The 26,940-nt window shown below is 48.0% G+C and overlaps 1 protein-coding gene across 1 annotated transcript in view; it reads right to left on the reverse strand.

Annotated features, from left to right (window-relative positions):
• Window positions 1–8,881, reverse strand: part of LOC103172726 (carcinoembryonic antigen-related cell adhesion molecule 4-like) — a 33,148-nt gene extending 24,267 nt beyond the window's left edge. Inside the window, exons 1-2 of the mRNA XM_042345713.1 lie at window positions 8,791–8,881; window positions 8,297–8,611 (exon numbers count right to left, since the gene is read on the reverse strand). Coding sequence (XP_042201647.1) covers window positions 8,297–8,611; window positions 8,791–8,842 — 367 coding nt within the window. The 5' untranslated portion in view covers window positions 8,843–8,881. The remainder of the gene's footprint in view (window positions 1–8,296; window positions 8,612–8,790) is intronic.
• Between the last annotated feature and the right edge of the window lie 18,059 nt (window positions 8,882–26,940).

Consider the following 26,940-nt stretch of genomic DNA (forward strand, 5'->3'; position numbering starts at 1 on the left):
CCGTTTGGATCTTTGTTCGTCTCGTTTTAAAATATAAAATACACAGAATAATAACAATAATAACCTGACATTCGATACAGTGCCTTATCACGTCTTCAAGACGACTCAAAGTGCTGCAGAACCCAACCCCATGTGAAGGCGCAATCATAGAATCATAGAATCATGGCTTTATACAGCCATTCAGCCCATCGCGTCTGTGACCGTTCTTTGAAAGAGCTTCAAAGTCAACCCCACTCCCCTCTCCCCACAGCCCTGATCAACCCCACTCCCTCGCTCTCTCCCTTTCGTCCTGCAAATTTGTCCTCCCCAAATACCGATCTACTTGTCTCTTGAAAGTTGTTATCGGATCGGTTTCCATCGGCCTTTCAGGAAACGCTTTCAGATCCCAGCAACTATAGACACAAATTATCGTTGTACTGTTTTGTGGGCGAAAAACGGCAGTCAATTGGGGAACTCAGTGTCCCACAAACAGTGGTGGATAATGTGATCATAAACCTTGCATTTGGCACAGCCTTTCATGTCAGGAGAACATCTCAAAGTGTTTCACAGGATTTGTCACTGTAAAGTGTAGTGACTGTGTATTTAGTAGGCGAACGTGGGAGCTGATTGAGACTCAGCGACGTCCCACAAACAGCCGTGAAGTGAAGGACCAACACCATGAGGTGAATGACAGCCGCCTGACTGCCCAACAAAGGGCTTCATGTCATTAATCGACATAGAAACTCCGGGTTAGAAATCAAATGTGAATTACTGTTTCCCTGTGATTCCCAATGACACCACTCAATTATTCCATCAACGTTACAGTGAGCAACAGCCCCACCGTCTGTCAGAGCAGCGCTGTTACACAGTGACTATCAGCTGCTTCAAGAGGGAATATTGAGGGGTAAAAGTCTAAACATTTTGTGCCGATCACAAGATCACAAGATCACAAGATTAGTTTGGATCAACAAAGGCCTTTTGGCCGTCTGATCTCATCCCTTCAGCTCAGGCGCCCAACCAACACTTTGGGATGTCCTCCTGATGTGAAAGGCTCTATATAGACACCAGAGACCCAGAGACATTTACAGCACAGAAGGAGGCCATTCAGTCAATCTATCTCTGGGAATTTCCATGTGTAGGTGGGATGCACGGAATTCTCAGCCTGACACGGAGCCTGGAGAGGGCCGGAGTGATGGGTACAGGGTTTAGTGTGTGATAGGGACCCAGTGGGGCCTGGCGAGGGCGGGGGTGGGTGATGGGGTACAGGGTTTAGTGTGTGATAGGGAGCCACTGGGGCCTGGCGAGGGCGGGGGTGATGGGGTACAGAGTTTAGTGTGTGATAGGGAGCCAGTGGGGCCTGGCGAGGGCGGGGGTGGGTGATGGGGTACAGGGTTTAGTGTGTGATAGGGAGCCACTGGGGCCTGGCGAGGGCGAGGGCGAGGGCGAGGGCCGGGGTGGGTGATGGGGTACAGGGTTTAGTGTGTGATAGGCACCCAGTGGGGCCTCACGAGGGCGGGGGCGAGGGCCGGGGTGGGTGATGGGGTACAGACTTTAGTGTGTGATAGAGAGACAGTTTCCTGACTGTGTAAATGAGTGCAGATAAATCTACCAAATAAGGAATCCAAGAAAGCTCCAGCAGTGATCTTTCAGCAGAGAAGCCATGATAGTGATGATCCTGTAGCTCAGTGGGTAGACCCCTCGCCCGGCAAACGAGAGGATCTGGGTTCGATTCCCGGGTGGGACAGGGAGAAACGTTGGGCAAGTTTCCTTACTCCACACGTCACTGTTTGCCTTGTAGTGAGTAGGATCCGGTTGGTAGTCGATTGACGGATCACTTTTCTGGGGGTAATAGTAATAATTCCTTCAAAAAAGAATAAGAATTGGTCACTTTAATCGACGAATGTTTGTGGGGAAGTCGCTGAGCGTAATATCTGCCGCAATTCGTCCACAAAACACACAGTCATTACACTTTATAGTGTATTGTGTGAAGCGCTTTGTGATGTCTTGAAGATGTGATGATTTTCAGTCACACTGAGCAGAATATGATCACAGCTCAGCCAGAGATTGGCAAATAAAACAGCATCAAGTAAAGCTGTAAGAAGACTGTGCCAGTCCTGCTCGTCACTGGGCGTACAGTGTGGTGGGCACTGCCCAGCCCTGGGCTAACAGTGTGGTGGGCACTGCCCAGCCCTGGGCTAACAGTGTGGTGGGATATAGCGATGCCCCTATAATCATTTAGAATAGAACAAGATTTTTAATTAAACATATCTTAATTATGTTTAATTTTAATTAAACATATCCAAAACAATGGATCTGAAAATCTTGTTCTATTCTTAATGATTATAGGGGAATCCCCTGTGGTGGGCACTGCCCAGCACTGGGCTAACAGTGTGGTGGGCACTGCCCAGCACTGGGCTAACAGTGTGGTGGGCACTGCCCAGCCCTGGGCTAACAGTGTGGTGGGCACTGCCCAGCCCTGGGCTAACAGTGTGGTGGGCACTGCCCAGCCCTGGGCTAACAGTGTGGTGGGCACTGCCCAGCCCTGGGCTAACAGTGTGGTGGGCACTGCCCAGCCCTGGGCTAACAGTGTCCTTTTGCCCTGAGGCTGACAAGCCATTGGCGCTGGGGCTGCAGTAACCTCTCTTGGGGAGCAGCTAAAATTGCCCTTTGTCCTTTCTGATGAAAAGTTCCTTTGCACTGAGCCCAGTGAGTGGCTTTGTTATTTATTCCTTATTTAATGAACTTTGTTCTCAGCCCAAACCAAACTTGACTTGGACCTTTGACACAGGGAGTGAATCTGGGCCCCATATGGACTGTGCAATGCTACGCAGTGGGGGTGGGGGGAGCTGGAGCCAACCCACAGCGGAGTGTGGGGCTACAGGAAGAGTGTGTGGTGTTGGACCAGTGAGATCCCAGTCCTGAGCTCGTAATCTCTTTGTTGTGCTTACAACCCATTACCCCACTGGGAGTGTTGCTGGTGTACTTGGAGCAAACTGGGAACACCCTGGGGTGCCGGGAACACCCTGGGGTGCCGGGAACACCCTGGGGTGCCGGGAACACCCTGGGGTGCCGGGAACACCCTGGGTACTGGGAACACCCTGGGGTGCCGGGAACACCCTGGGGTGCCGGGAATACCCTGGGGTGCCGGGAACGCCCTGGGGTGCCGGGAACGCCCTGGGGTGCTGGGAACACCCTGGGTGCCGGGAACACCCTGGGGTGCCGGGAATACCCTGGGGTGCCGGGAACGCCCTGGGGTGCCGGGAACGCCCTGGGGTGCCGGGAACACCCTGGGGTGCCGGGAACACCCTGGGGTGCCGGGAACACCCTGGGGTGCCGGGAACACCCTGGGGTGCCGGGAACACCCTGGGGTGCCGGTAACGCCCTGAGGTGCTGGGACATATCCTTTGTGTTTTGCCGTCTTCAACCTTGAGCCCTGTAGCTCAGTGGTGAGAGCGCTCACCTCACACGGGAGAGGACCAGGGTTTGAATCCCGGGCCGGGCAAACACTGTGCAAGTTTCCTTACTCCACACACCTCTGTTTATCAGCAGTAAGTATGAAGCCGGTCCTTAGTCCATTGGCGGATCACTTTTCTGGGGTTAATAATTTCTTCAAAAAAACAATAGCTTTGGTCACTTAAATTACGACTGTTTGTGGGACGTCGCTGTGCGCAATTGGCTGCTGTGTTTCACCCACAAATACACTTTACAGTATATTCTGTGAAGCGCTTTGAGACATCGAGAAGACGTGATAAGGCGCTATATCAACTGCAAGGATTATTATCATTATTATTATTAACAAATGACATTTACACAGCGAGTTTCACGGCGGGAGGACGTCCCAAGGCGCTGGACAGTCAGGGATTTGGACCCGAGTGGGGGTGGGGAGGAGGGTTTGGGATCAGGAGGGGGTGGAGGTGGGGAGGGTGGGGGTAGGAGGGTGACTGAAGGTGCGGTTGGTTGAAGAGGAGGGATTTGAGCCGAGTCTTGAAGAAGGTACAGGAGAGGGTGAGGGGGAGGGACTGTGGGATGGAGTGCCATAGGGTGGCGGCAGAGGCTGAAGGCAGGTTGAAGGCCCGATGGAGGGGCGGACAGGGTGTGGACGTGAAGCACCCGGACCCCACTGAGCGGAGGGAAGGGACAGGTTGGTAGGGGGTTAGGAGGTCCCAGAGGGAGGGAGGAGCAATGCCGTGGAGGGTTTAGAAGGTGAGCTACAGCTCTTCCAAAACTGTGACACTTCAGTGCTGATCACCGGTCAATACCGGAACATCTATTGGACATTTAAATGCTGTGAAATAAGAGTTTTGTTATCTGGAGACTCAAAGTCAAGAAACCCACGACATTCACTATCAATGTTGTATTTTATGAGTCAGATTTACATCACTAACCACATGATCTGAATAAACAAAGCCAAACCTCCTCTAAATAAAGCTATTGGTGAGATTATAGTGTATTTAGCATTGCACTGGACTTTATTACTAATCACTAAGAAGTCTCAAGCGATAGAATCAATAGTCCCAAGTGAGGGGCAACAGTGTCCGTCTGTCTCAGTTGGTGACACTCTCAGCTCCGAGTCACAAGGTTGTGGGTTCAAACTCCACATCAGGATTCACTTCAAAAATTCCTTAAATTTAATAATGATAAATTGGCCATTTCAATCCACGACTGTTTGTGGGACGTCGCTGTGCACAATTGGCTGCCGTGTTTCACCACAAAATATAGTCAATTCACTTTATTCTGTGAAGCGCTTTGAGAAGTCTTGAAGATATGATACGGCGCTGTATCAAATGCAGGAATTATTATTATTATTATTATAACACACACAGTCGAGGCTGACACCCCAGTGCAGTGCTGCATTGTTGGAGGTGTTGTCCTTCAGATGAGTGTTTGTGTTTGTATTTGAGTGATCGAAAGGCAATGGAAGGTTTATTTATGGCTTTTGGATTCTCTTTCCCTGAGACATTCTGTGGACATTTGTTTGCAGGAAGAAGTGATTATTTAAGCTGTTGGTTAATGCTATTCAAGGAGCTACACATTGTACCCGAGCGACTGTTGAACCTTTTTATATCACTCGCCCTTTACTCAGCCGGCAACATGCAATCACACTGTGATAAGGTTTGGAGTTTAAATCACAATTAAAATATATCGTGGACAGTCTGCAGTCCTCACTCAGCAGCACGGCTTGTGTGACAGCCTCTGACTGGTTAGACAGACGGGATAAGCAAAGCTCTTAACGCACCGTCTTCTGTTTTTGCTCTTGTAGTTCAAGTCCACACAGAGGAACTATCTCCTCTGGTGAGTGGGGAATCCAGAACAAGAGGGACATCATCTTATAATCAGAGACAGGACATTCAGGAGTGAAATCGGGGCAGTTTTTGTCCAAAGTGGAGTGGGAATCTGGAACTCTCTCTCTCTCCCCAAAAGGCTGTGGATTACGGCTGTGGATTCGTTCACATTGTCAACACTGAGATGGAGAGATGTTTGTCAGGTCAGGAGATCAAGGGATATGGGCAAAGGCAGTTGGAGTTGAGGTACAGATCAGCCTTGAGCTTATAGAATGGTAGAACAGTCTCGAGGGGCTGAATGGCCTCCTGTGTTCCTACAATGAATATTCATTGACGTATAGCATCTGTAGAAACAACAGAAACAGTCAATTCTAAGATAAAAATCAGCATTTACAACTACTTGCATCTGTACAGCAATAGTTACATGTTACACCTACAATACACAGTCACAGTAAACTCCTGCCATTCAGCCTGGCTCAGGAACAGGACCAGAGAGCGTCACAGAGGGGGACTCCATTCCCACATTGCGTTGCCAAACACGTCCCCTTGGAGCCCGTTCAGCTCATGATAGGATATAAGATGTGAAAGAGCAGAAATCAGGGCGTGTTTCTCCTGAGACCCCACACGCAGACTGTGTGCACTGTAAATATCTTGTTGATAAGCTGGTGAGTGAGGGCAGATATCACCTCAGTGTCTGTCATTGACGTGGTCAGACGGTACAAGGTGCAAAGCCAAGAGCTGAGGGAACAGTGCGGTCCATTCACTCAATGTTGTCGCATTGACTTTTAAGGTAACGCTGTTCCGAGCCTGACAAGTGTAACTCCCACGGTCAGTCGGGCTTATTTGATCAATGGTGAGCTGTGGAGTTGTGTGTGACAGAACGGTGCCATTAAATATCCATTTATACTGAGCTTCTGGGTTTGACTGAGCAGAACAAGACAATGTTAGAGAGTCTCCAAGTTCTGCTGAGTGTGTCCCAGTGATTGTAAGCTCAGGGGTGTCTGGTCCATCTGCAACAGACGCAAGAACGGCTTTTTTATTACCACTGAACGTAAAGCATAAGATTGAAGCCTTATTCTGAGAGGTGACTGAGTACTTACACGCAATGCTCAGTGTACGGCTGCCGGACTGAGAGCTAAGGCTGTTCTTTGCCTCACACCGATACGTTCCACCATCATTTCTAGTCACACTGATGATGGTCAGGGTGGCATTATCCTGGGAGATTGTGATCCTGTCATTGCTGTGGAGAGTTCGCTCATCCTTAAACCACAACCGTGACTCAACAGTGCCTTTAACATCACATGTCAGTGTCACAGTGTCAGTGTATTCTATCGGGTTGGGAGTGTTCTGTGTTACGGTGACGCTGGTGATTTTCGCTGTAAATAGAATGATAATAGAATCATACAATTATAAACCAGTGGTTACGCTGAACTCGGGAACTCCACTCCCAGGTCACTGTGACTCGCTGCCTCCATTCCCTCTTTCGAGGTCACCTCTACACTAACTCTCTGACAAGGCTTCCCCCCTCCCAGCCTCTCAGCTCACACCCTCATCCCCAGTACCAGGCGGCTTATCCTGGGAAACTCTTTGGGACGTCCTCCTGACGTGAAAGGCGCTAAACCAAATGCAAGGATTATTATTATTCATAGTAATATTTGTGGCTGCAACGTGGCAGCCAATTGTGCACATTCGTGTCCCCCAATTTTTTTTTGGTGGGGAGGTATTATTATTACTATTCCCTCCGCTCAGCCGCTCCGGCTGCTCCACATCCGCTGACCCACCCACCCCACCATTGGCGGGAGAGCCTTCAGCCCCTCTGCTCCCAACCTCTGGAATTCCATCCCCCAGTCACTCCGCCTCGTCCCCTCCTTCAAGTCCCGCCTCAAGACCCTCCTCTTTGACCAGGCCATCGGCCACCCCTCTTCCCACCCACAGACCCCAGCTCGGGTTTGAAATGCTGTCACTGTCCAGTGCCTTGGGATGTCCTCCTGATGTGAAAGGCGCTGCTCAAATGTCATCTTGTTGTTGTATTACCCCCAGAAACCAATCAGATAATCAACAAGTGGGTTCCAACTTACTGCTGAGTAAACAGAGTGTGTGTGTTTGTGGAGTAAGGAAACCTGTAAGATTTCGCCCTGACCTGAACCGCCTGGGAATCAAACCCAGGTCCTCGCGCTTGCGAGGCGAGTGTGCTATCAAATCACGATTAATGGCTAATTATTCAAGATACAAGTGGCCACATGTGGTTATGAAACTATATTCCAGTAGAATTGTTAGATCCGCGAATTATGTGTCTGTATTTGGAGAGAAAAAATCTGATACAAGTAAACTTAAGAAACAAAGAATGGGTTTTTATTTCTACTTGTATACAGGAGCACACAATTGTTCCCGTATACAAATAGGATCTAATGTCTCCGTCAGACAAAAGGTCCTCTTCATCGGTACAATTAAGTTTTATACAGGAGTACACAAAAATACACAGAAGGGGTGTTTTTCCTTACAGACCAATCACGTTTTCCCACATTTCTTGCTTTAGTTAGTTTCAACTGCACTAATCTTACGGTTTTGCTGGAAGGCCATTTCTATGTTATCAGCGCCGTTCCTTAGACTGTGGCCTTCAGATAACGGAATTCTACAATAACAAGTCTAACCTACTTACTTATATCTGCTTAAAAGCGTTTACACAGCGATAGGCCGGGGCACAAGCTACGATATAGTTTTTTAAACATACCATAACATCTTTTTCCTCTATCAGAATGGTAAATGCCTTCAGGACACGAGAGAGAAAATAGGAAAACAGCCCATACTGTATATCTATAGGGTAGAAACACTATTTCTCTGCTTTAAGCAGCTCAGTGACATGAAATGGAACCATCAGATCGGGAGCAGATTGTCCATTTGTCCGGATATAAAACACTTTGTGTGAAGATATTCATTTTAATTTTCTCCCTAAACTGGTGACGAGGTTAGTGGCCAATAACCCGGGACAGGAGTGGTACACAGACAGGTTATTGTTAACTGTAACTGTTACTTACCCTTCACCTTCAGGGTGACTGTCGCTGATTTTGAATCGCCAGAAACTGGGGTCAGATTCACAGTGTAATTTCCACTGTCGGTCACTGTCACTGATTTTAACCGAAGAGACACGTCGGGGAGAGATACCTCAGCCCGGCCTTCGTAATGAGTGTTTACAGATACTATATCCCCGATCCACAGAAGTACAGTCTCGGTGCCAAAACGCCAACTCCCGCTCCTCACCTCACCAGACGGTTTCACTGTAAACACAGCCGTACCTCCGGCTGCTGCTGTAATGGGATTGTCTGGTACAGTGATGGTGAACTGTGCTGTAACTGGAGAGAGAGAAAATCCCATTAAGGACAGCGAGACATCGGCTGAATACACATCGACACAGTCCGTCCTGACTGACGGCATCTCTTGTAGGGACGCGGTGAGCAAGTTCTCCTGTCTCTATCGTTAGATCATCTTAAATAAACTCCCAACTGAGAGCGAGTGAGAAAGTGAGACTCACCCACACACACACAGCAGCAAAGAGCAACTACCCCGAGTCGTGCTGTCTGCATCCTGACCTCAGCCTATGTCCTGGTCACTCAGTCACTGAGCAGCCGGTGTCCTGGTCACTCAGTCACTGAGCAGCCGGTGTCCTGGTCACTCAGTCACTGAGCAGCCGGTGCTGGTCACTCAGTCACTGAGCAGCCGGTGTCCTGGTCACTCAGTCACTGAGCAGCCGGTGCTGGTTACACTCCGTCAGTCAGTAGAGCTTTCTCTTCTCTCAGCTCTGCACTTATTGAGCAAATAGGAAGTAGGGAGTGGTCGGGAGTCACTGCAGTGTGGTTCCTGGTCGGTGATATGAAATGATTTGGGCATTTTAAGGCAGAACAGGGTTTGCCCAAAGCCCAGGAGCCGGGACATTGTGAGCTGCCGGACAACAAGGCAGCAGTTTGTCTCGTTTTAAAATATAAAGTACACAGAATAATAACAAGACGACTCAAAGTGCTGCGGAACCCCACCCCACGTGATGGCGCTGTATAGAATCATACAGCACAGAAAGAGGCCATTCGGCCCATCGTGTCCGTGAAAGAGCTTCCAAATTGACCCAACTGCCCCGCCCTCTCTCCTCATAGCCCTGATCAACCCCACTCCCCCACTCTCTCCCCATAGTCCTGATTAACCCCACTCCCCCACTCTCCCCATAGTCCTGATGAGCCCCACTACCCCACTCTCTTCCCATAGCCCTGATCAACTCAACTTCCCCCGCTCTCTCCCCATAGCCCTGCAAATTTGTCTATCCCAAATATCCATCCAACACTCTCTTGAAAGTTGTGATTGAGTCGGCTTCCACCAGCCTTTCAGGCAACACATTCCAGATCCCAAAAACTATAAATATAAGTTATTGCTGTATATTTTTGTGGATAAAACACGGCAACCAATTGGGGAAATCAGTGTCCCATGAACAGTCGTGGATAACTGTAAAGTGTAGTGACTGTGTACTTAGTAGGCGAACGTGGGAGCTGATTGAGGCTCAGCGACGTCCCACAAACAGCCGTGAAGTGAAGGACCAACACCATGAGGTGAATGACAGCCGCCTGACTGCCCAACAAAGGGCTTCATGTCATTAATCGACATAGAAACTCCGGGTTAGAAATCAAATGTGAATTACTGTTTCCCTGTGATTCCCAATGACACCACTCAATTATTCCATCAACGTTACAGTGAGCAACAGCCCCACCGTCTGTCAGAGCAGCGCTGTTACACAGTGACAATCAGCTGCTTCAAGAGGGAATATTGAGGGGTAAAAGTCTAAACATTTTGTGCCGATCACAAGATCACAAGATCACAAGATCACAAGATTAGTTTGGATCAACAAAGACCTTTTGGCCGTCTGATCTCATCCCTTCAGCTCAGGCGCCCAACCAACACTTTGGGATGTCCTCCTGACGTGAAAGGCTCTATATAGACACCAGAGACCCAGAGACATTTACAGCACAGAAGGAGGCCATTCAGTCAATCTATCTCTGGGAATTTCCATGTGTAGGTGGGATGCACGGAATTCTCAGCCTAACACGGAGCCTGGAGAGGGCCGGAGTGATGGGTACAGGGTTTAGTGTGTGATAGGGACCCAGTGGGGCCTGGCGAGGGCGGGGGTGGGTGATGGGGTACAGAGTTTAGTGTGTGATAGGGACCCAGTGGGGCCTGGCGAGGGCGAGGGCGAGGGCCGGGGTGGGTGATGGGGTACAGGGTTTAGTGTGTGATAGAGAGACAGTTTCCTGACTGTGTAAATGAGTGCAGATAAATCTACCAAATAAGGAATCCAAGAAAGCTCCAGCAGTGATCTTTCAGCAGAGAAGCCATGATAGTGATGATCCTGTAGCTCAGTGGGTAGACCCCTCGCCCGGCAAACGAGAGGATCTGGGTTCGATTCCCGGGTGGGACAGAGAGAAACGTTGGGCAAGTTTCCTTACTCCACACGTCACTGTTTGCCTTGTAGTGAGTAGGATCCGGTTGGTAGTCGATTCACGGATCACTTTTCTGGGTGTAATAATAATAATTCCTTCAAAAAAGAGTAAGAATTGGTCACTTTAATCTACGAATGTTTGTGGGGAAGTCGCTGAGCGTAATATCTTCCGCATTTCGTCCACAAAACAGACAGTCATTGCACTTTATACTATATTGTGTGAAGCGCTTTGTGTCATCTTGAAGATGTGATGAGGCGCTATATCAAAGGCCAGGATTATTATTATTATTCAGGTATAAGTCTTTGCTCCTGGTCAAATTCTATAGACTTTTCAGTCACACTGACCAGAATATGATCACAGCTCAGCCAGAGATTGGCAAATAAAACACCATCAAGTAAGGCTGTAAGAAGACTGTGCCAGTCCTGCTCGTCACTGGGCGTACAGTGTGGGATATAGGGATTCCCCTTTAATCATTTAGAATAGAACAAGATTTTTAATTGAACATATATGACACGCAGCCTGTCACGTACACACACACACACACGCACACCATCTCTCACGCTCTCGTCCTCTCTTTCTCACCCACTCGCTCTCATTGTGGAGTCCTGTAGCTCAGTGGTTAGAGCACTCGCTTTGCAAGTGAGAGACCTGAGTTCAATTCCAGGCAGAGGGCGAAACCTTGGGCAAGTTTCCTTACTCCACACAGAGCCTAATAATAATCCTCCAAAACTAAAAACAATAATAAATTGGTCATTTTCAATCGACGACTGTTTGGGGGACATTGCTCTGCGCAATTGGCTGCCGCGTTCACCCACAAACATACAGTCAATTCACTTTACAGTGTGTTCTGTGAAGCGCTTTGGGACGTCCGCCCGACATGAAAAGCGCTATATCAAATGCGAGGATTATTATTATTATTATTATTATTATTATTATTATTATTATTATTATCTTAAAAGAATGGATCCGAAAATCTTGTTCTATTCTTAATGATTATATATCCCAACAAACTCCTCATACTTTTAAAGAACTCTTATCAGATCATAGAATAATATGGAACTGAAAAAAGAAAGATTATTTACATACTGTATTAATAATACAGTGCATATAAGCCTATTTCATAGCAGATTAAGAACATAAGTGACAGGAGCCGGAATAGGCCATTCGGCACCTCGAGCGTGTCCCGATCTTAATAAGGTCTTTAATAAGATCTTTAATAAGATCACGGCTGATCAGATTGCCAAATGGGGAGATCGAAGATCATAAATGGAACCATGTGCTTCTGCTGAATCGTCTCTGTTGTCGGCTGCTTTGTAATAGTGGCTTTGATGACCTCTAACACGGTTCCTCCATGAGACTCAGATCTCACTGCCGAAGGAGTTGTAGAGGTGCTCAATCATTCCAATTCCAGGCCAAAATGCAGTGGTCTTGGCATTTATCTATCATCAGGGTTCATATCGTCAAAGCTGAGATGTTTAACTCATGGATTTCAGCTGTGTGTTTGCCTCCTCAATGGGTTGTGAAGGTCCGTTCAGCCAATACATCCAACATTTTCTCAGTGAGTGAGAATGTTGCCCATTGTTACAGAGAAGAGTCACATTACATTTGCTGCAGAGAATATAGATTCTCTGTCTCCATTACCAGCAAAAGGTTGTCCTCAAGCCATGTTGGTACAGTGCGAGTCAATTCATATTGAGTTGTGGCCACTTAAGCCATTCAAAAGAAGTGTATTAAAGTGCTTAAAGGAAATAGTCTATCTACTCTATCATGTCCTTTGATGATCTTATAGGTTTCTGTGAGATCCCCTCTAATTCTTCTATATTCTAGAGAATATAGGCTCAAATTGGTCAGCCTCTCCTCGTAACACATCCCCTTCATCCCTGGTACTAACCGAGTAAATCTACGCTGCACCCCCTCCAAAGTAAGTACATCCTTCCTTAAATAAGGAGACCAAAACTGCACACAGTATTCCAGGGCCCTATACGGTAGCAGCAAGACTTCCCTACTCTAATCCTTTCATAATGAACACTAACATACCGTTCACCTTCCTAATTGGTTGCTGCACCTACAGACTAACTTTCTGTGATCGGTGTACAAGGACACTCAAGTCCTTCTGGACACTCACACATTCCAATTTCTCGCTGGTTTATTATCCTCTGCTCCTGGATGGCTGCTCTCCTCGCTGTGGCTTTATCCCCACTCCGCCCCTCGCTCTCGTGCCGCTGACTGACTGCTCTCCATCTGTGGCTGTGTGCGAAAGACCAGTCACTGGGGCAGGGAAACCTCCCACTCAGCTCCTGTTAACCCTACAGCCAAAGCCCTAACTAACAGGTAGGGTGGTCCTCGCTGGGCAAGCAGTGGGAAAGTTGCCAGACAGCGCTCTCAATTCAAGCTATGTTTTTTTAGCAGCTTAGATTCCAACAGTTACCTCAGTGTACACTGGGGGTCCCCAAGCCTTGGCTCTCGCCAACCTGCGCTTAATGTTCTCCATAATGAGGTAAGCAGTTGCTTCCCTCCAGGGAGAGAGGGGACATTCCATTCCAATAAATGTCTCAGGAATTTCCATGTTTTGATGGGATGTATGAAACTAAACTCAGTTTTGTTTGGATGCTCTCAAACCAGTGATGGGTTTCCTCATGTGTCAGACACCCGCCTGACGAAAATAAAATAAATGCATCAATACTGTCTACTTTAACCATTCATAGAATCATAGAATCGTACAGCACAAAAGGAGGCCATTCGGCCCATCGAGTCTGTGCGGCTCTTTAAATAGAGCAATTAATGTCAGTCCCACTCTCGGCCCTTTCCCCATAACCTGCAAACCTGTCCTCCTCAAATACCCGTCCACCGCGTTTTTAAAAGTAGTTATCGAATCGGCCTCGACCGCCCTTTCAGGCAATGCATTCCAGATTCGAACAACTCGCTGCGTGAAAACACTTCTTCTCACCTCCCCTCGGCTTCTTTTAGAGACTATTTTGAATCTGTGACCTCGAGTCACCGACACACCCACCAGTGGAAACAGTTTTTCCCTTTCTAACCTATCAAATCCCCTCATGATTTTGAAGACCTCTATTAGGTCCTCTAACCTTCTCTGCTCCAATGAGAATAATCCTCACCTCTCCAGCCTTTCCTCATAATCCTGGTCCTCATTCCTGGTACCATCCTCATCAATCTCCTCTGCACTTTTCCAATGCCTTAACATCCTTCCTACAGTGCGGTGCCCAGAACTGGGGCAGTATTCTCACTGAGGCCTAACCAGTGTTTTATATCGGTTAATCATTACCTCCTGACTCTTGTACTCTATCCCCTATTTATAAAGCCTGGTATCCCATTTGCCCCTTTTACAGCTTTATCTGCCTTTCCTGCCACCTTCAAGGATTCATTTACCTGCACTCCCATATCTCTGTGTTCCTTTACTCCCCTTAAGATTGTATTACCAGTATATTGCTCCTCTCATTCTTTCTACCAAAATACATTACCTCACATTTCTCCACATTGAAACTCATCTGCCGTGTGTCGCCCACTTTACCATTCTGTCTATGTCTTCCTGCAGTCGGCTCCTATCCTTCTCACTGTTTACCCTCTCCCTAACTTTGTGTCGTCCGCAAACTTGGAAATGGTGTTTGCTGTACCCAAGTCCAGATCATTTATGTATATTAAGAAGAGCAGTGGTCCTAATACCGATCCCTGGGGGACACCACTGTACACTTCGCTCCAGTCAGAAAAGCAGCCGTTCACCACAACTCTCTGCTCTCTGTCTCCCAGTGAGTTCTGGATCCACTGCCACTGTCCCTTTTATACCAACAGCTTCTATCTTTCTTACAAGTCTTTCATGTGGCACTTTGTCAAATGCCTTTTGAAAGTCCATATGACCTACATCAACTGCACTGCCTTTATCCACCCTCTCCGTTACCTCATCGAACAATTCTATTAGATTTGTTAGACAAGATTTGCCTTTAACAAATCCGTGTTGGCTGTCCCTAATTAACCCATATTCTATAAATGAAGATTTATTCTGTCCCGGATTATAGTCTCCAGGAGTTTCCCCACTACTGATGTCAGGCACTGGCCTGGAGTTCCCAGGTTTGTCCTTCTGCCCCTTTTTGTACAGGGAGTCACATTGGCCACTCTTCAGTCCTCGGGCACCACTCCTGTGTCCAACGAAGAATGAACAATTGTAGCCAAAGCCTCCGCTGTTTGTACCCGTCCCTCCCATAGTAACCTCGGCTGCATCCCGTCCGGACCGGGCGACTTATCACCTTCAGCCCAGTCAACCTTTTCAGTACTTCCTCTCTGTTTATACTTATCCTATCCATTTCCTCTGCCCTCTCCTCCGATACTGCGGCATTTGGTGCATCCACTTCAAAGTACTCATTCAGAACATCAGCCGTGCCCTCTGCCTCCACAATAAGATTTCCCCCTGAGTTGTTAATTGGCCCCACCCTTCCTTTGACGAGCCTTTTTTTCTTGATATGTTTGTAAAATATTTTAGAATTCCCTTTAATGTTACCCACTAACCTTTTTTCGCATAATCTTTTTGCCTCTTATTTCCTTTTTCAAACCTCTTCTGCACTTCCTATATTCTATTTGGTTGTCTTCTGTATCTTGGGTTTGACATTTGTCATACGCCTCCTTTTTCTGCTTCATTCTAGATACAATTACCTTGGTCATCCAGGGAGGTTTTCCCTTTTCTGGAAATGTATTTATTCATTTATTCTGTCCCCGAGTATCTCATCCTTGAAGACTTCCCACAGCTCTTTAGTTGTTTTACCCGCCAATCTTTCTTTCCAGTCCACCTTGGCCAAGTCCCTTTTTAACTCACTGAAATTTGCCCTCTTCCAGTTGAATATCTTCAGCTTAGATGGTTCCTTGTCTCTTTCCATATGCACTCTGTATCTAATGATGTTATGATCAATGATGTTATGATTGTTGTTGAAAGATTCTATATAGACACCAGAGACAGCACAGAAGGAGGCCATTCAGTCAATCTATCTCTGGGAATTTCTATGTGTAGGTGGCCTTGCGCACCTCCCTATGGAGATAGTTGGTACCCAAGGAAAACCTGCCATCGCTCACGGAGATCTGAAATCTAAAAACATTCTGGTAAAGAAGAACGAAACCTGCAGCATTGCGGATTTAGGGCTGGGAGTAAGGCCCGATTCAGCCACAGATACTATCGATATTGCTCCAAACCACAGAGTGGGAACAAAAAGATATGTGGCTCCAGAAGTCCTCGATGATTCCATTAACATGAAACCTTTTGAATCTTTTAAAAGAGCAGATATCTATGCTATGGGTTTGGTATTCTGGAAAATTGGACGGAGGTGTTCAATAGGTGGTATTCATGAAGATTATCAGCTGGATTCTTGTTCTACCTCATCGAGGGGCAGAAGATGGATGACACTGGCTGTACTGCCTGATGAAAACTGCACCATATTTTATACACTGCATAGGAAATGTCCACCATGAGGGCTCCATAATGGACATGATGCTGAGATGGGCTGTGGGCTCCACTCTGGGCCCTGAACACCTCCTTCCCAGGACATTGGTAAGATGTGACGTAGCTCAGTTTTTTTTAACATTTAACCCGATAAAGAAAGTTTTATGATCGGTCTTCACATTAGAAAAGCTGGAACATTTCAGCCTTTACTCTCACCAACCCAGTGTGTTGGAGATATCGAATGGGTGACATTTTAGTGCAAGATACAGTATTACACAATTAAAGGGACTGTTCATCCAAAGGGTTGGTACCAGTTTTACTGCTTGGAAATTCAACTTTGTCAGGTTTTAATTGTGATGCCTCTGTCTCCACTTTGTGTGTTATGACATGGCTTTGAGTCTTAAGCATTTTACTCCAATTGGTGTGAAGGATCTCTGCAAATTGGCCATTTTGACTTGTGGCAACAAACATAACTCTTGTGAGCAAACTCCTGAGGCACAGTTGCACATTGGGGTGTAAATGACAGAGATGGCAGCAGTGTTCCTTACGGAAACCGGATGTACATCACAGCAATCTGTGGGAGCTCCCTGTGACTTGGAGTGCTTTCAGAGCTATAGGTCAGTCTGATATACTTCCAATTACCGGCCGGAGCTCCCGAATTAGAATTCCTAATTTAAGGAATTGTTTTTAAAATTGCTGCACTTTAGGCTCCATCGCTGCTAATTTCTGCTTTTGTTGAGAAGGTAATTCTTGTTGTCAGTTCCTCAGACTGGTCCACACGGCTGCCAGTGATTGTCAGCGCCTCTTTAAGGACACATGAGGGAGCTCTGCCTTAGAAATGAGATGAGGGTCAGGGATTGGAGTTAATTGCTGGGTATGACTTCAGTTTTCAGGATTATTCATCTTATTTGCAGTTGTCAGGTTTTTTGTATATCAAATCTCACGATTGGGTAATGCTAAGGAACTACATCATTATTTTGGGTTGTGCTTACAAACCACTGTAAAGATTTTCCTCCATATAATGCAACATATAATGTTCAGCAGAATAATGAATGTGATGCTGATAAATAACCCTGATGTCCGGAGATAACATTATATGTAGCAACTGGGAGCCATTTCAACATAAGCCATTTTCTTCTCAGTTTTATGTGTAATGTAACATTAATATCCTGATGCATCAATATGGTTCGTGTATTAAGAACATAAGAACATAAGAACTCTTCCAGATTCTTCCAGGTCATCTTTCAGCCAAATCAAAATACTTCAGTTCCTAAGCCGGTTATGAAGCTATGAATTTAGATTTGGAACAGTAGTTACTGAAACACTTGTGTGTTGAGTCATTAGTTAATTCATTTTAATAGCTTTGAAAAAGATGAGCTAAACGTTGCCTTCAGAAAAATGTTTTATGGGATCAAAATCTCCTAAATATAGACGTCATCAAGTTAAATGTCTTGAGACATCTTTAAAATCATTTATCTGGTTCAGATGGTCGCTGTTCCATTTTTATTCAGCAAAAGTTTCCATGTTCTTTTCTCATTGGCTCTGAGCCTCAGTGCGTTGTTGAGTTGTTGTGTGTGTGTGTGTGTGTGGGGAGAAGATCACGTCAGACAAGACTTGTCAATATTTTCAAAGTGACGATCCGAGTTGAAGGTTTTTATAGATAACGTATTGTGAATTTAATGTTGTAGCTCATTACTGAATCCCAATAGCTTTGTACACTGCAATATTGACCGGCGCTCTTGTTTTATTACCCCAAATTCTGCAGTGTAGACTGTTGCCTCATTTTAATTTGCACAAAAGCCTTGTATTGTAAGAGCTCTTACCCCATTCCCTGCTCTCTCTCTCTCTCTCTCCCCCTACGTGTCCGTGTCAATGCTCGCTCCCCCACACTGTCACTTTCAACTCCAACCCCATTCCCTGCTCTCTCTCTCTCTCTCTCTCTCCCCCCACCGTGTCCGTGTCAATGGTCGCTCCCCCACACTGTCACTTTCAACTCCAACTCCATTTCCCTGCTCTCTCTCTCTCTCTCTCTCTCTCTCTCTCTCTCTCTCTCCCCCCACGAGTCCGTGTGGTGTTCGCTCAAATAATGATCAAGTTCTCGCTTAACAGTTGTTCTCAAATCGGCTTCCACCACCCCTTCAGGCAATGCATTCCAGGATATTCTATCAAGTGCTTTGAAATGTCCTGTAGCTCAGTGGTTAGAGCACTCGCCTCGTAAGCGAGAGACCTGAGCTCAATTCCAGGCCGGGGGCGAAACCTCGGGCAAGTTTCCTTACTCCATACGCCTGATAATAATCCCTCCAAAACAAAGCAATAATAAATTGGTCATTTTCAATCCACGACTGTTTGTGGGACACACTGTGTGCAATTGGCTGCCGTGTTTCGCCCACAAATATACGGTCAATTCACTTTACAGTCTATTCTGTGAAGCGCTTTGAGACATCGAGAAGACGTGAAAAGCGCTATGTCAAATGCGAGGATTATTATTATTATTATTATAGGTGGGATACACGGAATCCTCAGCCTAACACAGAGCCTGGCGAGGGCGGGGGTGATGGGGTACAGGGTTTAGTGTGTGATAGAGACCCAGTGGGGCCTGGCGAGGGCAGGGGCGAGGGCGGGGGTGGGTGATGGGGTACAGGGTTTAGTGTGTGATAGGGACCCAGTGGGGCTTGGCGAGGGCGGGGGTGGGTGATGGGATACAGGGTTCAGTGTGTGATAGGGACCCAGTGGGGCTTGGCGAGGGCGAGGGTGATGGGGTACAGGGTTTAGTGTGTGATAGGGACCCAGTGGGGCCTGGCGAGGGCGAGGGTGATGGGGTACAGGGTTTAGTGTGTGATAGGGACCCAGTGGGGCCGGGCGAGGGCGAGGGCGGGGGCGAGGGCGGGTGGGGGTGATGGGGTACAGAGTTTAGTGTGTGATAGAGAGACAGTTTCTTGACTGTGTAAATGAGTGCAGATAAATCTACCAAATAAGGAATCCAAGAAAGCTCCAGCAGTGATCTTTCAGCAGAGAAGCCATGATAGTGATGATCCTGTAGCTCAGTGGGTAGACCCCTCGCCCGGCAAACGAGAGGATCTGGGTTCGATTCCCGGGTGGGACAGGGAGAAACGTTGGGCAAGTTTCCTTACTCCACACGTCACTGTTTGCCTTGTAGTGAGTAGGATCCGGTTGGTAGTCGATTTCCGTGAGTAATAATTCCTTCAAACAAAAATGAATCGGTCACTTCAATCCACGACTGTTTGTGGTGACGTCACTGAGCACAATTGGCTTCCGCGTTTCGCCCACAAAACACATAGTCACTACATTTTACAGTATATTCTGTGAAGCAATCAATATTGCTCAACACCGGGTTAGTTCCCTGGAGGAGGTGTGGGGGGGGAGAGGGGAAGTGTCCTCACAGCTGATGGTAAGGTACTGGCAATGGGGTGTGGCAATCAATCCCCCCCCCCCCCCCCCCCCAGTCAGCGGTTAGCACCTCGCTTTGCAATCTGAAACGTTGGGTAAGTTTCCTTACTCCACACATACACACACACAGCAGTAAGTAAGAAGCCGCTTGTTAATAATAATAATAATAATTTGGTCACTCAACCCACGGCTGTTTGTGGGGACGTCGCCGGGCGCGATTGGCTGCCGCGTTTAGCCCCAAAACACACAGTCTCTACACTTTAAGGTGTATCCCGTGAAGCGCTTTGAGACGTGACATGTGTTGTATCAACAATTCTTGTGGATGTATTATTAATGTGACATTCACTTCCTGACTGGGAAATTGCTTTCACAATACCAACTGACAAGGTTATTGGTGTTATAAAAAATTTCCTGTGTGCAATTAGCTGTCGCGTTTCTCGCACAAAACGTACAGTCAATTCACTTTACAGCGTATCCTGTGAAGCGCTTTGTGACGTCTCAAAGACCTGATAAGACACTCGGTCAAAGGCAATGATTTTTATTTTTTATTAAGATGGTGGAAGCAAAAATGTTAATTTTTTCAAAAACAAATAAGATAAATTTCTGTGAGGAATTAATATGTGGAAATATAGTACATAGACCCACACACAGACACACACACAGAGACACACACACAGACAAACAGAGACACACACACACAGACACACACAGACAAACAGAGACACACACGAACAAACACACACAGACTCAGAAACACACACACACAAAGTGAGAGATACACACACACAAACACACACACATAGAGACACACACAGACAAACACGCACACACAGACTCAGAAACACACACCCACAAAGACGCACATACAGACACACACAGACAAAGACACACACACACAGACACACAGACAAAGACACACACACACACACAGAGAGACACACAGACAGAGAGAGAGACACACAGTGTACAGTTTGGGACAAGACATGTCAAGCGACTGCCGGGATAGTGGAAGCTGAACTGGATGGACCTTTGTCTTCTTTCGTTGAGCAAATTCTTATGTTATAATATTAATAATCCTAACAACAACAACTTGCACTGACACAGCGCCCTCCGCACAGGGCAGCGTCTCAGAGCGATTCATAAACTATTATAAAAATATAAAAATAATACTTATATTTAATAATATATTTAACTCTATTAAAAATTACTTGTGGATATATTAGATGTTGGCCATTTGCTGCATTTGTGTGTGTGTCCTCATGTCTCTGTGTGTGTAAGTGTGTGCGGTGTATGTCTGTGCGTGTGTGAATGTGTGTGTATAAGCATGTGTGTGTGTGTAAGCATGTGTGTAAGTGCGAGTGTGTGTGTAAGAGTGTGTATGTAAGCATGTGTGTAAGCATGTGTGTGTGTGTAAGTGTATGTGTGTGCAAGCATGTGTGTCAGCGTGTATGTAAGCGTGTGTGTAAGCATGTGTGTGTCAGCGTGTATGTAAGCGTGTGTGTAAGCGTGTGTGTTAGCGTGTATGTAAGGTGTGTGCAGTTGATGACTGAAGGCACGATTGAGAAGGCAGCTCTTGAGGCCGGTGGCCAAGGAGGCAGGTGAGGGGCTGAGGTGGAGGGGCTCCTGGATGCAGATCCAGAGGGCGGGGGCCGTGGAGCAGGTCAGTGTGTGCAGAGCAGAGGGAGAGGACATGTTGGTGAAGCTTTAACAGGTGCAGAGCGAGTGAGGAGCGAGGCCATGGAGGGAGGGAGGGGTTAAAGGGAGTGAGAGAGTCACGCCTGGATTTAATGATTGAGTGAATAAGGGCTCAGCAGCCTGAGGGAGAGAGAGTGGTGGAGGCGGCAGTGTTGCGGAGGTGGGACAAGGCCGAATGGGTCATGGCACGGATGTGGGGTTTAAAGGACAGTTGAGGTTGAACAAGACACCGGGTTCTGTACGGCTCGGTGATGGGGAGAGGGCATCCATGGACACTGATGCTGTCAGCGCCTGAGGTCAGGAGGTGCTGACGGGAGCCAAGCAGGAGAGCCTCGGTCTTGTCGACGTTCAACTGGAGAAACTCAGCTCTCATCCAGGACTTGATGCCGGACAGACAATCCGTCAGGACAGCAGTGGGTCCTGGAGTCCAGGGTGGAGGCAGAGAGATAGAGTTTACCCCACACCTGTGGATGATATCACTGAGTGGGACCATGTGAGCACCACATGAGAATTACGCTCCAGAGTTCTTGAACACAGAGAAACAAACTGTGGGTGATACAAACCGCCAGACTCCAGTCCAGCAACTGCACAAAGAGAAGGTGCTGGGAACGGGAGGGGGAGGAGATGGTTTGCTGATCCCGGCCGTGTTGGGGTTGAATAAGCCGCACATCAGCACTTCACGGCTCCAGTCCCCGTCTGTTCAGACAGTTATCCAACCATTTTGCCTCTCAGGTCACTGTACAGGGACTGATCATGTGGCTGTAAAGTCTGGCCAGAGAAGACAGGAAGAGAATGTCACTAATGTCACAGGTGTAACAGTCAGCGGTGCAAATAATAATAATAATAAATAGTAATCCGAGCATTTCATACAGCGCCTGATCACGCCATTAAAACATAAGGAAACCTGTCTAAGGTTTCTCCCTGACCCGCCCGGGAATCGTACTCAGTTCCTCTCGCTTGTGAGGCGAGGGGTCCAACCCCTGAGCTACAGGTCTCCACTCGTGTCACAAGGTGTGGCAGGTCGCTGGGGGGAACAGGAATCAGGGAGCCTGGGGTAGAGAGTGTGACGGGGTGACTGTCAGCAGCACGTACACAGTGAGCTGCACTGAGGAGACAGGTGCTGACACACCATGGACACACAGCTGACCACCGCCCCCCACCCACCCACCCACCCACCACCCCGTGGGCAGCAGCTCTCAGCAGAGGGTTGGCAGAGGTCTGGAGGAGGGTATGTTGCCCTCATGGCCACTGGCACATGGTGCAGGGCTCAGGGCAGAGGCTACAAGAGGACGTTTGGATCCCACACAATGAAATATGAATCATCTCTCACCGTGTAGGTGGCATTGGGATCAGAGGCCTCAGCGAGTTCCTGCAGTAAGAAAGTCAGAGTGAATATAAACAGTCAGGAGATGGGAAGAGTTGTGCTGAAGGGACAGAGAGCAACGGAAACCTGTCTTTGTGTTTCACATCTGATCAACAATATCATCATAGATTGTGTTTACAGCACAGAACGATGTCTGTGTCTGTGCTCGAGCTCTCTCCCCCACTGTGGCTCTCTCCTCCAACCCCATTCCCTGCTCTCTCTCTCTCTCTCTCTCTCTCTCCCCATCGTGTCTGTGCTCGAGCTCTCTCCCCCACTGTGGCTCTCTACTCTAACCCCATTCCCTGCTCTCTCTCTCTCTCTCCCCATCGTGTCTGTGCTGGGGCTCACTCCCCCACTGGGGCTCTCTACTCTAACCCCATTCCCTGCTCTCTCTCTCTCTCCCCATCGTGTCTGTGCTGGAGCTCATTCCCCCACTGGGGCTCTCTCCTCTAACCACATTCCCTGCTCTCTCTCTCTCTCTCCCCATCGTGTCTGTGCTGGGGCTCACTCCCCCACTGGGGCTCTCTACTCTAACCCCATTCCCTGCTCTCTCACTCTCTCTCTCTCTCTCTCTCCCCATCGTGTCTGTGCTGGGGCTCACTCCCCCACTGGGGCTCTCTCCTCTAACCCCATTCCCTGCTCTCTCTCTCTCCCCATCGTGTCTGTACTGGGGCTCTCTCCCCCACTGTGGCTCTCTCCTCTAACCCCATTCCCTGCTCTCTCTCTCTCTCTCTCTCTCTCCCCATCGTGTCTGTGCTGGGGCTCACTCCCTCACTGGGGCTCTCTCCTCTAACCCCATTCCCTGCTCTCTCTCTCTCCCCATCGTGTCTGTGCTGGGGCTCACTCCCCCACTGGGCTCTCTACTCTAACCCCATTCCCTGCTCTCTCTCTCTCTCTCTCTCCCCCCATCATGTCTTTGCTGGGGCTCACTCCCCCACTGGGGCTCTCTCCTCTAACCCCATTCCCTGCTCTCTCTCTCTCTCTCTTCCCATCGTGTCTGTGCTGGAGCTCTCTCCCCCACTGGGGCTCTCTACTCTAACCCCATTCCCTGCTCTCTCTCTCTCCCCATCGTGTCTGTGCTGGAGCTCACTCCCCCACTGGGGCTCTCTCCTCTAACCCCATTCCCTGCTCTCTCTCTCTCCCCATCGTGTCTGTGCTGGGGCTCACTCCCCCACTGGAGCTCTCTCTTCTCACCCCATCCCCTGCTCTCTCTCTCTCTCTCTCTCTCTCTCTCCCCATCGTGTCTGTGCTCGAGCTCTCTCCCCCACTGGGGCTCTCTCCTCTAACCCCATTCCCTGCTCTCTCTCTTTCTCTCTCCCCATCGTGTCTGTGCTCGAGCTCTCTCCCCCACTGGAGCTCTCTACTCTAACCCCATTCCCTGCTCTCTCTCTCTCTCTCTCCCCATCGTGTCTGTGCTGGGACTCACTCCCCCACTGGGGCTCTCTCCTCTCCTCTAACCCCATCCCCTGCTGTGTTCTGTCATGTCTGTGCTGGTGGTCTCCGAGACCGTATCTTAGTGAAAGGCTCTGTAAGTTCACCTTATTGTTGCACAGTGTTTGAAACTGGACTGACACATCCACAGAGTATGTGGAGTCGGGGAAAATAGCAGAATGGATAGCAATCTGCTGCAAAACAGACAGCAGAGAGTAGGGGTAAAGGGCAGCGGCTCAGACTGGCAGGGGGTGGGCAGTGGGGTTCCACAAGGATGGGGATTGGGACCCACTGTTGTTCACAATATACATTAATGATTTGGACTCGGGACTCAGAAGGACAATTTCAATATTTGTGGACGAGACCAGATCGGGGGGAATAGTATCCAGAGGAGGACGGTCACACATTACAGCAAAACATTAATAAACTTGCTGAGTGGGCACTTAAATGGCAAATGCATTTCAATGCATCATCGAGACGTCTCAAAGCTTCACAGAATATACTGTAAAGCCAATTGACTATATTTTGGGGCGAAACACGGCGCCAATTGCACCAGCGACGTCCCACAAACAGTCTGGATTGATGGACCAAATTATTATTTTAAAAAAGGTATTATTACCCCAGAAAAGCAATCCGCCAATCGACTAACAGCCGGGTTCCTCCTTACCGCTGGTAAACAATGTGTGTGTGTGTGTGTGTGTGTGTGTGGGTGGAGTCAGGAAAAATGTTCTCCTCGCCCAGGAATCGAACCCGGGTCCTCTCGCAGGCAAAGCAAGTGCTCTAACCACTGAGCAACAGGACCATAGACAGATGGTAAATGAGATGAGGAGGAAGTGCTGTACACAGAGGGCAGTGGGAATGAGGAAGCTGTGGTCTCGCCCTAACCTCAGGTCTCTGGCTTGCGAGGCGAGTGCTCTAACCACTGAGCTACAAAAATAATCCTTGCATTTGATATATCACCTTATCACATCATCGAGACGTCTCAAAGCCCTTCACAGAATATACTGCAAAGTGAATTGACTGTATATTTTGTGGGCGACACACAGCAGCCAATTGCGCACAGTGACGTCCCCACAAACAGCCTGGACTGAGTGACACATTTTTTATTTCTTTTTGAAGGAATTACTTCCCCCAGAAAAGCAATTTGCCAATCGACTAACAGCCGGGTTCCTACTAACTGCTGGTTAAACAGAGGCGCGTGTGTGGAGGAAGGAAACTTGCCCAACATTTAGTCCTACCAGGAATCAAACCCTACTCTAACCGCTGAGCTACAGGACTCCACAGTCCATATACCAGCGATGGAAAGATAACAGCGAAGGTTTACTATGACTGTACCAGTGCTGGTTGGCTACTGGTATTAGGGCAGACGGGAGAGGTTGGGCTGTTTTTTGCCAGAGAAGAATCACTCAAGAGAGGGCCTAATGGAGGTGTTTACAATTATAAAAGGGTTTGATAAAGTCAGCATAAATAGGCAACTGCAACTTGTTGGGGAGTCTGTAACCAGGAGACGGACACAAGTGTATATTAGCGCCAAAGGGATGTCAACCAGAATAGGAGGAACTCCTTCACCCAGAGAACGGTGACAATCTGGAGCACTGCCTGAGTCAGAGGGAGAAGTGGGAGGATTGTGTGTCTACTGTGGGGTATAAACACTGGCACAGACTCGTTGGGCTGAAGGCCCATCTCCACACCTACAGTCCAGGTAAATCTATGTAAATAACCATTTACTTAACCTTCTGTTTAACTCTCCCCCAGTTTATGCCCCCGTTGGGTTCTATTCTATAGTGCAATGAGCTTTTATTATCATTACCGTAGAGTCCTGAAGCTCAGTGGTTAGAGCACTTGTCTCGCAAGCGAGAGACCGGGGTTTGATTCCCAGCAGAGAGAAATGTTGGTCAAGTTTCCTCACTCCACACGTCTCTGTTTACTGAACAGTAAGTAGGAACCCGGTTGTTAGTCGAATGTCGGATCTCTTTTCAGGGGTTAATAAAACAATCGTTCACTTCAATCCACGACTGTTTGTGGGGACGATGCTGTACGCAATGGGCTGCCACGTTTCACCCACAGATTATACTGTGAGCTTTGAGATGTTTTCATGATAAGGCACTATATCAAATGCAAAGATTATTATTATCTCTGTCCTTGGGCTTCTTTTAAGGTAATTCAAAGTAATCAAAACTGATTTAATGTACATTGTCTGTGGACAGGACTCCGGCCTTAGGGAATGTCAGAATCGAGCCCCCCCTCTATGACGGTCTCTGGTCCGGTTCCTGAGCCAGGAGGGTCCACAGTATCCCAGGGAACCGGTGATGACAGCACAGCCCGGCCTGGCTCATCAGCAGGACCTGGGGCAGACCAGTCACTGGGGGCAGGGAATCCTCCCCCTCAGCTCCTGTTAACACAGCAGCCAAAGCCCTGACTAACGGGGAGGGTGGTCCTCGCTGGACAAGCAGCGGGAAAGCGAGTCAATGGCAAACTATGTGGGTTTAGCTGGTTAGCCTCCAGCAGTTACCCCAACGCACACTCTGGGGTCCACAATGATTATGGAATATAATTAATTTCAGGCATTCGATTATATAGAATCATAGAATATGGGGGAGGGGAAGCCGGTGGGGTCAGTGGAGTACAAGTTAATTGGTGAGTTTCAGGAGAGAAAACAGTGTTTCCATCACATGACAAACAGTGCGATCAAAGCTCGAACATTAATGCTCTCCAACAATTGTTTTACTCACTTTGTTCTTTGCTCTTTGCACATTGTTGATGTTCTCATACACTTTGGGAGCAGCAACTGTAAGAATAGGTGTCAAGTCATCCAAACTCTGCAGCTCATGTCCTCCCCCGGACCAGGCTCCGTGACCCCATCACCCC

This window comes from Callorhinchus milii, unplaced genomic scaffold, assembly GCF_018977255.1.
Source record: "Callorhinchus milii isolate IMCB2004 unplaced genomic scaffold, IMCB_Cmil_1.0 Scaffold81, whole genome shotgun sequence".
Taxonomy (NCBI): Eukaryota; Metazoa; Chordata; class Chondrichthyes; order Chimaeriformes; family Callorhinchidae; genus Callorhinchus; species Callorhinchus milii.